The following is a 14980-nucleotide window of genomic DNA, read 5'->3' as shown; positions in this document are numbered from 1 at the left end:
GACAAGATTACGAGGGGCAAACGCAGGAAGTGCTGGAGGAACTCAGCAGGTCTGGCGGAGAGAGAAACAGAGTTAACGATTCGAGTCCAGAACTGGAAAATCCTAGCGTATACTTGGGTATCTTGACGGGACAACTGTGGGGGGGTTGTTTCACCTTGTGGGAGACCCTAGGACCACAGAGCGTAATCTCAAAGTAAGGGGTCACCCAGTGAAGACAGGGATGAGGTGGAATCTCTTCTCTCAGAAGGTGGTGAATCTGTGGAATTGTTTACTGCAGACAGCTGTCGAGGCTGGGTCATTACGTACATTCAAGGCTGAGATAGAAGATGTTTAATGATTGAGGCAAGTAAAGGTTTTGGAAAGTCAGCAGGAAGTGGAATTGAGATCAGGCATGAGTAGGTTAGATACCCTACAGTATGGAAACAGGCCCTTCGGCCCAACAAGTCCATACCGACCCTCCGAAGAGTAACCCACCCAGACCCATTCTCCTACTGTATATTTACCCCAAACTAATGTACCTAACACTCTGGGCAATTTAGCATGGCCAATCCACCCGCCCTGCACATCTTTGGACTGTGGGAGGAAACCGGAGCACCTGGGGGAAACACACACAGACATGGGGAGAATGTGCAAACTCCACACAGACAGTCGCCCGAGGCTGGAATCAAACCTGGGACCCTCATGCTGTGAGGCAGCAGTGCTAACCACTGAGCCACTGTACCACCCCGAGATTGGATGGATTGGCGGAACAGGCTTGAGGGGCTGTATTGCCTGCTCCTGCTCCTAGTATTATGTTCTCAATCAGTAAGAAAATCAAGGGTTATGAGGAAAATGGAGTTGAGTATTATCAGAGCAGCCATGATCTCATTGAGCGGAGGAGCAGATTTGATGGACTGAATGCTCCTATTGATAGCAGTACTCTTTTAGCAACATGCATAATGGGTACTCCCCCCTGCCTTTAATGTTCTCTATTCTGGATTCCGGAAAGCTGCCTCAGTTTACACCCGTTAGCAACAATATCACTAACGCTGGGCTCATATAGTGCCAGACACAACTCAGGAGGAAACATTCTCATCAAAAGCTCCTCCGAATGGATTCAGTAATTAGCTGACCCTTGGGTATCAGAATGACCCCAGCTGGGCTAAGGAAGAGTAGAAGACCCATAATTGGAGTCTTGGGAAGGGGCAGTCAGCTATGGTCCCTGATCCTGAGTGTGGGACAGAGAGACGCAAAGGACAATGAGGAAGCCCAGAGAAAAATGTTCATGTGTTGTGACACACCTTTTAACGTGCCGTGATGTTAAAAACAGTCAGCATTTTTAAGCAATATAAAGACCGAAAGAACTGCGGATGCTGGAAATCAGAAAAAAAACAGAAATTGCTGAAAAGGTTCACCAGATCAGGCAGCATCTGTGGAGAGAAATCAGAATTAACGTTTCAGGTCCAGTGACTGTCTCAGAAATCCTCATATTTTGTTTTTGTTTTGAGATTTTGAGCCATGGACTTAGACACTTGATGGGATTTAGAAGAATGAAGGGGGATCTAAGTGAAACATACAGAATATTGAATGGCCTGGACAGAGTGAATGTTGGGAAGATATTTCCATTGGTAGGAGAAACTAGGACCCGAAGACACAGCCTTGGAGTAATGGGGAAGACCGTTTAGAACCAAGATAAGGAGAAACCTCTTCAGCCAGAGAGTGATGAATCTATGAATTCATTGCCACAGAAGGCTGTGGAGGTCAGGTAATTGAGTATATTTAAGACTGAGATAGATAGGTTCTTGAATATCAAGTTGTGAATGTGTTATACTTGGTCGCCTGTCGTTGCTGCTCAGCCTGCATCTGTTCGTGTCACATGTTGGGATGATTAATTTAGACATTGCATGTGTTTAGATGTTAATTAAAAACCGACTGCTCCAATCATTCCCACTGTTCTCCAAACTGAGATTCCCATGAAATCCCTTGTTCCAATTACCTCATGGCAATAGAGTTGTAAATACCATCCTTGGAGTCTTGTTCCCAGTATGGCTATTCCCAGAGCATGGAAACTGTATTACCACAGGGAGAAAACGGGAGAATGAGGTTGAGAAGCTTCTCATTCCTGATGAAGGGTTTATGCCCGAAAGGTTGACTCTCTTGCTGTTCAGATGCTGCCTGACCTGCTGTGCTTCTCCAGCATCATACTTTTCAACAACAACTGAGAAACCTATCAGCCAAGATTGAATGGCGGAGCAGACTCGATGGGCTGAATGATCTAATTTCTGCTCCTATATCTTATGGTCTTCATTCCCTTGAACCTTCTCCTAAACAGGCAGCGTAACTTGGATGGAAATTGAGAGGAACCCAGATAAATCTGCCAGCTTCCACTGAGGTTATTGTGACCAATGGGGAAGAGTCCTGAGGATAATAGTATCTTTGTCGAGGAAATTATTTAAGATGGTATTTTCTTGAATGAACACAAGTAGAGAGATTTAACACCAGATCACTGCAGGGCTACATTTGGGGTGGCATGGTGGCTCAGTGGTTAGTACTGCTGCCTCACAACACCATGGTCCCAGGTTCGATTCCAGCCTCGGGTAACTGTCTGTGTGGAGTTTGCACATTCTCCCTGTCACTGGTCATGTGAATTGGCCATACTAAATTGCCCATAGTGTTAGATGCATTAGTCAGAGGGAAATGGGTCTGGGTGGGTTACTCTTCGGAGGTCGGTGTGGACCTGTTGGGCAGAAGGGCCTGTTTCCACACTGTAGGGAATCTAATCCAATCTATATGTATTTCTTTGGAAATATAAACTGGGAAAAATGGACATTTGAACATTGCTGTGTTACAGAGAATGAACTAGTTGGATTTGCTAGATTTGATAGTTTTCTGGGAGAAGCAGGCACCAGGAGCCTTGCTGAGCTGGAAAACTGCCTGGCAAAATCTTTTGGAATTAAGTTGTGGTTTGTTATTGAACTGAGTGTGGGCAGTTTCCCTCAGAGCTCTGGAAAACCAGGTCTCTGTCTCTTTCATCCTCAGAAAGCAGAAGAAAAGCAGTACTCAAAAACACTGAAAAGAAGAATGTCTAACTCAAGCAAAGACCTGGGTCCAACCAACCAGCTTCAGAATTGAGGATCTTCTTTGAAAACCACAGGACATCATAGGGCATCCAGGGCAGCACAGTGGCTCAGTGTTTAGCACTGCTGCCTCACAGCGCCAGGAACCTAGGTTCGAATCCAGCCTCGGGCGACTGTCTGTGTGGAGTTTGCACATTCTCCCCGTGTCTGCGTGGGTTTCCTCCGGGTGCTCCGGTTTCCTCCCACAGTCCAAAGATGTGCAGGTCAGGTGAATTGGCCATGCTAAATTGCCAATAGTGATAGGTGCTTTAGTAGGGAGTAGGGCAATGAGTCTGAGTGGGTTACTCTTCAGAGGGTTGATGTGGACTTGTTGAAGGGCCTGTTTCCACACTGTAGGGTATCTAGTCTAATCTAATCATTGCCAAAAAAGGAAACGGAAGGACCTATGAGAAAGTTACCTCATGGTTTGAACTCTTGATCCACAAGTGTCTGTTTCCACACATAGTGTTTCTGCAGGATCGTCAGTCTTGTCTGTCCTATTTATGAATGATGGTGCACGTTAGGATTTAAAGTGGGAATAGCTTAAGTTTGCGTTGTAGTAACTAATAATTTATTTTTCCACTTGTTAAAGAGTACACTGATTTATCATGTGTTTTGGAGTTTTCTTTGTTTATTATTTAAGCTTGTTATGAGTTTATTTTGCCCTAGATATCAGTCAAAGTCAGGCAATTTAGCCACAGATTCAGTTGGTCATTTAAACATTATTGTGATGGCTTGCAAAATAGTGGGTTTTGACTCCCAGTACATTCAGCCCATCAGGGTTCCCAGCAGCAGTGAACAATGCCTACTGGGCTAGAGGATGTGACATTTTCTTTTCTTTCAGATTCAAGCCTTGGACAATGGATCGCGTCCTCGGAGGATAAATCACGTTTTAACCATCACAGCCATCGATGTCAATGACAATGCCCCAGTTATCGCAAACGCTGGAAGCTACAACATAAGCATTTATGAGGTAAAGTCTGCTGTACGGGATTCTGTGTAAACATTAGGTGTTGATGGAACAAACTGAAGCAATTATGAACATCAAAGATCTACTAAACATTTCAGTACATGCATGAATTGATACGTTTAAATTGTATTGCTAACAATGATCTTCATAACTTAATCAAACTTAGATCCTGCCTGGTGAGTTGATCCAGACCTTATGGGATATTTTAAACAGGTTAATGGAAATTATTGTACCAGAACATACCCGACTTCTGTTAGCCCCCACATTGATTTGTTAACACTATCTCACACTGTGTTATTAAGGCACATGTCTTAAAAGTAAACTTGAGGTGATCACTTAGGAAATGAGGAGGAAACACATTGTAATGGAAAAGATAGTGAAAGGCTGAAGGAGAGAAAGGGAAAAGCTGAAAGGCAAATTAAAATTTGGCAACATGGTCAGTGATGGAAGGGACGTAGGGGTTCCATGTGAAATCTGAGGGAATAGGATGTTGACAGTGCTCAGTGAAGGGGGACTCAGGAATGCAACAATCAGAGTTTAAGAGCTGGGAGAAGATTTACCTGTATCCGAAACATCAATGAAAGAAAGTTTAAAAACTCAAATTTATTAACGCTTTATTGTATCCTGAGATTAGTCCTAAGGGGAGGCAATAGCCCAGTGATATTATCCAGAAACCCAGATACTATTCTGGAAACCCAGGTTCAAATCTTCCCACGACAGACGGTGAGACTTGAATCCAAAAAAACCTCAAATTAGGAATCCATTGATGATCATGTAACTGTTGCTGAGTATTGGGGAAAGATCCATCTGGTTTACTAATGTCCTGTAGAGAAGGAAATCTGCCATCCTTACCTGGTCTGGCCTACATGTAACTGCAGACCCACAGCAATGTGGTTGACTCTGAACTCCCTCGTGGGATGGGCAATAAATGTTACCTAGCCAGAGACACCCTCATCCATGAATAAAAAGAAGCCTTTTATAACAAGGGCTTGCTGTTTTTCTTTTCAAAAATATCCTTAATTCATAAAAATAGCTTTGTATATGTACATAGTCATGAAAGCACTTTGGTTTTGTTCAATGGTGTGTCAATGGAACAAACAAACATTGGAGTTTGACTTGATCCAAACAAACCAAAGACATCTCTTACACATATAAGACTGTATTTACATACATTTGAGGCACAAGACCTCACTGTGCTCATGGGCAAATCCAGCAACCCAATAACACACAAGACAGTCTCACAGAGAGGACATGAGTAGCCAGGGTGATCTGTTTTCAGTGATAATGACTGAAGGGATATTGCTTCTCTTCAACACACGCAGCAAGAGGGACAAAAGACTGTGAATCCCACCACCTCCCCACCCCAAAGCCCACCACCACAAGGATTTATAATCTCAGTGGACCAAAAAAAAACAATTTGGACTATTGCCAGTTCCTTTTTTTAATTGGATCACTGGCTTGATAGTTGGTTTATTTACAGGATGCAGTATAACTTACCTCGGCCTCCTGCCAGTGTCCCAGTAGTTTCACTTTACATACAATCTAGTTATTAACTGATAGCTGTCCCTTGCCTGTGTATCTGTGTATATGCCATGAACATATCTGACTCAAGTCTGGCCAGTATTTGCTATTGGAGAAGACAAGTATCAGACAGGTTATGGGGAAGAGTTGAGAGCTAAGTTGTTGGAAAGGATATCTCTCTCCAGCTTCAGCAAGTGAAGCAGTGACATTTGCAAAACACAGCAGCCAAACATCAAGACGTTGAGAAAGGTTTTGCTCCTCAAACTTCAGCTCGCTGCTTGTCAGGTTATTTCTCTGCAGAAAATTGGCTGCTTTTTTAAAAAATTTTAACATGAAATGCCTTGAACACAAACAGCATCTGCTTTCTCTAATTTCACACCTGAGGAGAGAATTTCACACCCCTCTGCTCCAGATTAGAGAGTCACAGCTGATTGCTTCTTGTCTGCATTATAAACCTGTTTGCAGTTCAACATTATGCATGCTCAAAAAAGGACCATTTTTTTCCAATTGATTATTTTTTGATGAACAAACATTAAACTTTGTCCTTTATTTCAAGGTTGTTAATTTTCCACATTGAATTGTGATGCAGTCTACTGTCGAACCACGATAATTAGAATACAAATCGGAAAAGAAACATTGTGATTTGCATTCTCGTATAAATCAAGCGATGAAAGGGATGTACCAAGGATTGGAAGTTTTTCCTGTCTTTGCATCAACTTCATGCTTTAAGTAGTGAGGGAAGGCGGTAACACTTAACTCAAAGGTTGAAATCTTAGAATCATACTCAAATCTTTGCTATTGACAATTTTTTCAAATCCAACAGGCTTTAGTTTATGAAATCCATATGGTGTAAATTATACCTGATTGTTAAGAGGCCTTGTGGACATCAGAGTTGAGTTAGGAGATATATATCTGTAATGTTTCATTCTGTAAATACATATATTCCAAGTTAAAAAATAGAGACCTTGTGATGCATTAAACGGCATCTCTATCACGGACCCAGAAACTCAGGGTTCAAGTCCCATCCCAATATAACACAGTAAAACAGGTTGATTTTCAATCTGTAAATCCCTCGCGAATAATTCCTGAAATGCCCAAACACATGGGGCTGTAGGCATGTGAAAACGCACAGAGTCCCCCTGCCAGGCATTCCATCCCAACTGTTCATATTTAATGTGTTCAGTTGGGTGCTACTATGTTTTTACTGGCAGGGCATTTTGCAAACTGAGAACGTGCAGAAACTTCAGGGGAAGTCAGATTGACGTAGCCAAAGTTTTTCCACCGGTGTAAAAGTCAGGAAGTATCATCCAACTCACCCCACTTCTCCCCACCCCACCCACCCACACACACACACACTCACGCCGATATACACACAGGCACACACCCACACAGTGGGCACACACATATCTGATTCTTAACATTGACTACATAGGAGATCGCTGAAGTCAACAGAGAAAGGGTCAGAAGTCAAATGTCACCAGGTTACAGGCCAACAGGTTTATTTGAAACCACAAGCTTTCAGAGTATTGCCCCTTTGATCATCTGACCTGGTGTCATGTGATTTCTGACCCTGTCCACCCCAGTCCAACACCGGCACCTCCACATTAACAAAGAAAGCTTCAGCCTATCCGTTTTGCTCCATTCACATTCCATGTGAAGATTGAGTTTAATTCAGATAGATGCGAGATGCTGCATTTTGGGAAAGCAAATCTTAGCAGGACTTACACTTAATGGTAAGGTCCTAGGAGTGTTGAGACCTTTGTTGAACAAAGAGACTTTGGATTGCAGTTGATAGCTCCTTGAAAGTGCAGTCGCACACAGGTAAGATAGTGAAGAAGGTGTTTGGTATGCTTTCCTTTATTGGTCAGAGTATTGATTACAAGAGTTGGGAGGTCATGTTGCAGCTGTATAGGACATTGGTTAGGCCACTTTTGGAATATTGTGTGGAATTCTGGTCTCCTTCCTATAAGAAACTTGAAAGAGCTCAGAAAAGATTTACAAGGATGTTGCCAGTGTTGGAGGATCTGAGCTATAGGGAGAGGCTGAACAGGCTGGGGCTCTTCTCCCTGGAGCGTTGGAGGCTGAGGGGGGACCTTATAGAGGTTTATAAAATCATGAGGAATATGGATTGGATAAATAGACAAGGTCTTTTCCCTGGGGTGGAGGAGTCCAGAACTAGATGGCATAGATTCAGGATGAGAAGGGAAAGATATAAAAGAAACCTAAGGGGCAACTTTTTCATGCAGATGTGGTACGTGTATGGAATGAGCTGCCAGAAGATGTGGTGGAGGCTGGTACAATTGCAACATTTAAGAGGCATTTGGATGGATATATGAATAGGAAGAGTTTGGAGGGCTATGGCCGGATGCTGGCAGGTGGGACTAGATTGGGTTGGGATATCTGGTTGGCATGGACGGGGTTGGACCGAAGGGTCTGTTTCTGTGCTGTACATCTCTATGACTCTATGACTCCTCATTCATCATTCTCTTCCTTGGGACATGCCAGGCATTTTTCTCGCACTCCCACCTACACGTTGGGCCTTCAAAATCTACTCCTTTGGTAAAAGGAGGAAACTTTATTAATAGGATTTAAACTCTACCAGCAGGCATGGTGGGATTTGTGCCCATTTCTGCAGGGCATTAGCCTAGTCCTCTCGATTACTGGAACAGAGACATTACCAATACCCCACTGGAAGGGAAGGACAGGAACAGGAAAAAAACGAGGCAGACTCTCAGTTATCGCAGAGTTGACCAATACCTCAACTCCACCTCTGAGGATCATAATATAGAGAGAATCACAAAATGTAAGAGGCAATTCAGCCCATCAAGTGAATATCGCCACTTTGCCACCTTTGATCCAAATACTATGACACCCTTAACCAACAGGAATCTGTCTGTCTCCATATTAAGGCCTTCAATTGATCTCAGACAAATAAACAGCCTTTTCAACATGATTCTACTACCTCTCCCCCTGAACAGCTGAGCTCAAATTTTAAGATCGTGTAGGTTCCAATATTATAAGATAGCAACCCCAGAAAACCCAGAAATCATTCTAATAGTATGATTAAAGTTGCCCCTTTACCTTCTAAACAGAAGGGCATCAAAACCCAAACTTTTTCTATTTATCGTCAAACTTTAATCCTTTCAGCTCCACATTATTCAAGGCCATGCTACCCTCTTAAGAAAGTGCCCAAAAGTAACCACAGTGCGGCAGCTCCCACTGCCTGCCGGGTTGCGTCTGCCACTTTTCTGGGTTCCCGTTAACACCTTCTGTGCACTTTCCAGAATGTTGGAGGAGGTACCTCAGTGACCAGAGTGAGAGCCGCGGACGCGGACACTGGCCTTAATGCCGTGCTCTATTACTACATCACCCACGGAAACGAAGACCTCACCTTCCGGATTGACAGGCTGTCGGGAGAGATTGTCACACGCCCGTCTCCGCCAGACCGGGAGAGACAGGCCTTCTACAAGCTGACGGTAACAGTGGAAGACGATGGGACACCTTCACTCTCAGTAAGTGTTCTTCCTTCTTGTACCCCGGGTGTGTCTAGAATGACAGCAGCACAGAAGGAGGCCACTCAGTCCTTCATGCTTGTGCTAGCGACTTGGTCACAGGTTATCCAATCAGAATGACTGGAACAGCCTTTCAGTAATATATGTAGTGCACTGATATGTCTCACAGTTGGTTCAACTGTTTCTGGGCTCTTGCTGCATATGCTGACATTTGTTTTTAGATATTTATCCAAGTTCCTATTGAACATTATAATTGAATGGTTGAGTTATGTCTCACAGATTTGTCTTTAAGTCATATGTTTGTGATAAAATCACTGCATCACAGCATGAGACCTGAAGGTATAAATTTTATCCCAGGATCACGGCACGGATCCTGGGATCCTTGGGCGGCACGGTGGCACAGTGGTTAGCACTGCTGCCTCACAGTGCCAGAGACCCAGGTTCAATTCCCGCCTCAGGCGACTGACTGTGTGGAGTTTGCCCATTCTCCCCGTGTCTGCGTGGGTTTCCTCCGGGTGCTCCGGTTTCCTCCCACAGTCCAAAGATGTGCAGGTCAGGTGAATTGGCCATGCTAAATTGTCCGTAGTGTTAGGTAAGGGGTAAATGTAGGGGTATGGGTGGTTTGCGCTTCGGCGGGTCGGTGTGGACTTGTTGGGCCGAAGGGCCTGTTTCCACACTATAAAGTAATCATTTGAAGCATGACCCCTGACTGAAACCAGGGCCTGGTGTAACCTAATGGCCTGGTGTTAACTCAGATACTTCAGTGCCTGCGAATGTAACATTTGTACATATCAATAAGCAGTACTGTAGCAAACTTCTCCAATAAAATCACAGTGTTGGAAATGCGCAATAACAGAGATTGGAAAGCAAAACAGAAATTGCTGGAGAAACTCAGCAGGTCCGGCAGCATCCGTGGAGAGAGAAACTGAGTTCACGTTTCAAGTCCAGTGACCCTTCTTTGGAACAACATTTGTTGGATGCTTCGATATCGCTGGAACCACACCACTTTCTTATCTTACAAAAGATAATCATTGCCACATTAGGTAAAACAGCCTGTTCGAGGAGAAATCATGCCATGATAATTCCCCAACTCTTTCAAGGCAACGCTCACAGATCGCCAAAACTTTATTGTGTGTAAAAGAAAACACAATTTGATTGGATTTGATTAATTATTGTTAAATGTACCTAAGTACAGTGAAAAGTTTTGTTTTGCATGCAGCACAGTCATGTCATACCATACAAAGCTCACAGGGTAATTAAACAGAGCAAGGAATACGAGGTTATGGCTGCAAAGAAGGTGCTCAAAAAGCAAGATCAGCATTAGAGTAGAAATTTGAGAGGTCCATTCAGACGTGTAAATACAGTGGGGAAGAAGCCGTTCTTGAACCTGTTGGTGCATGCTTAACCTTTTGTATCTTCTGCCTGAAGGAAGAGGTTGGAAGAGATTATAACCAGGATGGAAGGGGTCTTTGATGATATTGGCAGCCTTTAAGAAGCTTAAACATGCACCAACAGGTTCAAGAAGTATAGATGGATTCGATGGATGGAATGTTGGTTGCGTGATGAGCTGGGCTGTGTTCACAGCTCTATGGTCCTGGGCTGAGCCTTACCAAGCTGTGATGCATCTGGATAAAATGCTTTCAGTGGTGCATCTATAAACGTTGTTGAGGGTCCTTGTGGAGATGCTGAATTTCTTTAACCTCCTGAGAGAGAAAAAAAAGAAGTCTTCTTGACCATCATATCAACATGGGTGGTTCAGGACAGATTGTTGGTGATTGTTGGTGATTGTTGGTGATTGTTGTTGACGTTCTCTACCCCGTCCACCTCAGCTCCATTGATACAGACAGGAGGTGTCCTCCTCCTTGCTTCCTGAAAACGTCGATGATCAGCTCTTTAGTTTTGCTGATGTTGAGGATGAGATTGTTATCTTTACACCACAGCACCAAGCACTCTAACTCTTGCATGTATTCTGTCTCATCATTGTTTGAAATCTGGCCTATTGTCATGAAGATGTGGGTGTACCTTTAAGAGCGTTAAAAGCAGCAGAACTACAGACACAGCACCAAGTGTTCTCAATAAGGCAACAATGTATATAACACTGGGGCGAACAACTCAATTAGTTCATTGCCTGGAGACAAAAACAAATTCAAATGCAGCCAATCAGTTTAAATTATACCCCGAAATATACCAATTTCCAATCTAGTTTGAATTTCGTATGTTGACAATCTTAAAAGCCAGTGACACAATCCGATGCTCTGGGTAGAAGACTGAGGGATAATTGAACATTTGAGAGGAGAACTGCCAAGTCCTAACATGTAACAGGCTGCTTGAAAAAAATATCTCTCTGAAAAGTACCTTTTCGATCAGTAACCTATCACGCAGAAATTCCTTAACAAGGAGAAAAGAAGACACAGGAAGATCCAAAGACAGGAATCTACAGCTGCCTGGTTTTGAGATAAGAAGTGTTGTTTTGTAAATCTTAATTGGGAGTTTTATCAGACTAGTGTTACAAAAGGGAAGGTAAAAGATAAGTTAGAGAAACAATTTGTAAATAGTGGTTAGTTAATTATTCTCTGTTATACTTTAAGAAATAAAGTTGTTAATTTTTACTTTACATAGTTCTTGGCCACTTGAATTTTTACAGATTACTGCACGGGATAAATCTTTTCTGTGTTGGTGGTTTTAAATTAAGCAGGAGGGTTTACCCTGTTTCATAACACTATAACGATGGGGTCATCAGCGAACTTGTAAATGGAGTTTGAACGAAATTTGGCCACACAGTCGTCAGTGTCCAGGGAGTATAGTAAGGGGCTGAATAGACAGCCTTGTGAGGCGGTAATGTTGAAGATTGTCTGTGAGGAGGCGCTGTTGTCTATCTTCACTGATTGTGATCTGTGGGTCAGGAAGCTGAGGATCCAGTTGCAGAGGGTGGAGCCGAGACCTAGTATTCGGATTTTGGAAATTAGTTTGGTTGGGATTATAATGTTGAAGTTGGAGCTACAGTCAGTAAGTGCAAGCCTGACAAGTAGGTTTTCTTGTGTGCTTCTAGTTCCTTTGCCAATCCCCTCTAATTAAAGACTCTTTAATTTGTCCTCAATGTCCTTCATGATTTTGAACAGTCTCCTCTTCACTTCCCTGTGCTGTGAAGGAGAGGAAACCCCTTCTCTTCCAGTCCTGATTATAAAACCACGAGAGGCGTGGAGAGGTCAAATGGCCAAAATCTTTTTCCCAGAGTAAGGGAAATCCAAAACTAGAGAGCACAGGTGTAAGGTGAGAAGGGAAAGATATAAAAGAGACCTAAGGGGCAACTTTTTCACTCAGAGGGTGGTACGTGTATGGAATGAGCTGCCAGAAGAGGTGGTGGAGGCTGGTACAATTACAACATTTAAAAGGCATTTGAGTGAGTTTATGAATAGGAAGGATTTGGAGGGAAATGGACCAGGTGCTGGCAAATGGGATTAGATTAGGTTAGGATATCTGGCATGGACGGGTTGGAACGATGGGTCTGTTTCCATGCTGTACGTCTCTATGACTCGATGTGTTTTGAGACTGTTTGCATGGGCAGGGTAGGGTTGAACGTCAGCGCTAGCAGCTGGCAATGGGAGGCTTGTATGATGGCTCCAACTGGAACAACTTCTTGAAAAACCCATTTGCCAGCAGACGTTGCTCAGCTCCCAGCATGCCAGAACACACAAAGGCCAAACCACCTCTCCCTCCCTTGAACACAGCTCCTGCTCCTCATCCTCGAGTCAGATGCACTCTGACAGATAGATTCAGGACATGAAGATTGTATGAGAGTTGGAAAGGTGACAGAGTTTCAACTGAGGTAAGTGAACAGGCGGTTGTAACTGCAACGGCAAGTGGCAGTGTGCTAGTGAAAACAGATTAAAAACAAATATAAAACAACATGAAAGTTACATTCTGGTAAAAAGGAACTCACTTTGGTTTTAATGCATGTCATGAGTGGTTTAGGATTGGGGGATACCTTGTGCATGAATACCTTTCACATGAGTAATTCTGATCAGTAACTAAAGAATAACAGTTTCTATTCTCGCTCATATATGCAGAAAATAAAGGAACTTTTAATGTGTTGGTATTTTATTGATGCCTTCACAGGAGCCTTGGGAGCAGGTGCATTGGTGACTGTTTAGCTGTTGGGAGAATTCTCCCGGTCCATGATTTCATCAGTTCTCTGCATCATTTTGAAATTAAATGAAGGGAGATTAAAATACACAATCCCCTCTATTTCAATACGCTTTCCACACTCCAAACTGTACTGAAAGTGGCAATGCAAGTGAATAAGGTGGTCAATAAGGCCTATGGCATGCTTGCGTTCATCATTCGGGGCATAGTGTATAAAAATTGGCAGTTCATGTTACAGCTGTACAGAACATTCATTGGGCCACATTTGAAATATTGTGTACAGCTCTGGTTGCCAGACTATCAGAAGGATGTGGAGGCTTTGGAGAGGATACAGAACCAGTTTGCCAGGATGTTGCCCCGGTTTGGAGAGTATTAGCTATGAGGAGAGATTGGACAAACGCGGTTTGTTTTCACTTGAACGTCAGAGGTTGAGGGGCAACCTGACAGAAGTTTGCAGAATGATGTGAGGCAAGGATAGAAGAGATAGTCAGAGTCTTTTCCCCAGGGTAAAACATTCAATTACTTGGGGACATAGGTTTAAGGTTAAAAAAAAGAAAGGAGATGTGAGAGGCAGGTTTTTTACACAGAGGGTGGTAAGTGCCTGGAATGTGCTGCCAGAGAATGTGGATACTACAGCAATGTTGAAGATGCATCTTGACAGGTACATGAACAGGCAAGAAATGGAGGGATACAGACTGCCTGGAGGCAAAAGGTTTTCAGTTTAGTAAGGCATTAAGTGTCAGTGCAGGCTTGATGGCCAAAGGGCCTATTCCTGTGCTGTGTTCATACTAATATCCACAGCCAGGTTATCTACTTGTGCTGTCTCATCTTTGGGAACTGCATTACAGGAGCAGCAAATTTAGACTTTTTAAAATTCATTAATGAGACGTGGGTGTCACTGGCTAGGCCAGCAGGTATTGCCCATCCCACAGAGAAGTCCAGTGTCAACCACATCGCTCTGGGCCTAGAGCCACATGTAGGCCAGACCAGATGAGGATGGCAGATTTTCTTGCAGGATGGTTTATCCTTCCTTCTGACAATCAGCAATGGATTCATGGTTAAACTCTTAATTCCAGATTGAAATCATATTCCACCATTTACATAGTAGCATTTGATCAAAAATAGAAGTTGCTTGAAAAGCTAAGCAGGTCTGGCAGCATCTGTGAAGAGAAGTCAGAATTAACATTCCTCAGAGGGAGGGTCAAACATTTCAGTTTTTATTCCTGACTTACAGCATTCACAGTCCTTTCGGTTTTTAGTGGGATTTGAACCCAGGTCAGGATTCTGCTAGATCATTAGTCAAGTGTTAATACCACTAGGCCATTACCTCCCTTTCATCATTGTACACAAAGCACCTTGAGTTACTCCAAAGTGAGCAATAAAATACTTTGTCACAGCAAGTCCCTTTGACCACAGGCAGTGAGTTTCACACACAAGGATTTTTGAGGGATGGAGGTGGGAAGGTATTTGACCAGGAGTGAGGTGGGTTTAAACGTTGCAAACCCAAACCCAAGACAGAAGGGGTCACCACTCGTTATTGAGGTGGTAAAGATGGTTCTGTGCTTTAATTTCCCTTTTTATAAAAAGCCCCAGCAGTGACCCCAACCACCGTCCCCCAACGCCCCTCACTCCACACACACATTGGCACAACAGGAACTGAAACTCTCCTCTTTCTCGCCTTCTACCACCCTCCTGCACCCCCCCTCCACCCTCCTGCACCCCCCCTCCACCCTCCTGCA

At 43.5% G+C, this 14980-nt stretch overlaps 1 protein-coding gene across 1 annotated transcript in view; it reads left to right on the top strand.

Moving 5' to 3' along the window:
• The window catches only part of cdh23 (cadherin-related 23), a 799974-nt gene that overhangs the window by 586444 nt on the left and 198550 nt on the right, over positions 1-14980 (top strand). Inside the window, exons 36-37 of the mRNA XM_043679154.1 lie at positions 3940-4068; positions 8871-9098. Of these exons, the coding sequence (XP_043535089.1) occupies positions 3940-4068; positions 8871-9098 (357 nt within the window). The remainder of the gene's footprint in view (positions 1-3939; positions 4069-8870; positions 9099-14980) is intronic.

This window comes from Chiloscyllium plagiosum, chromosome 38 (assembly GCF_004010195.1).
Source record: "Chiloscyllium plagiosum isolate BGI_BamShark_2017 chromosome 38, ASM401019v2, whole genome shotgun sequence".
Taxonomy (NCBI): Eukaryota; Metazoa; Chordata; class Chondrichthyes; order Orectolobiformes; family Hemiscylliidae; genus Chiloscyllium; species Chiloscyllium plagiosum.
The sequence above is the reverse complement of the archived record's forward strand: the minus strand, read 5'-3'. Positions and strand labels throughout refer to the sequence as shown.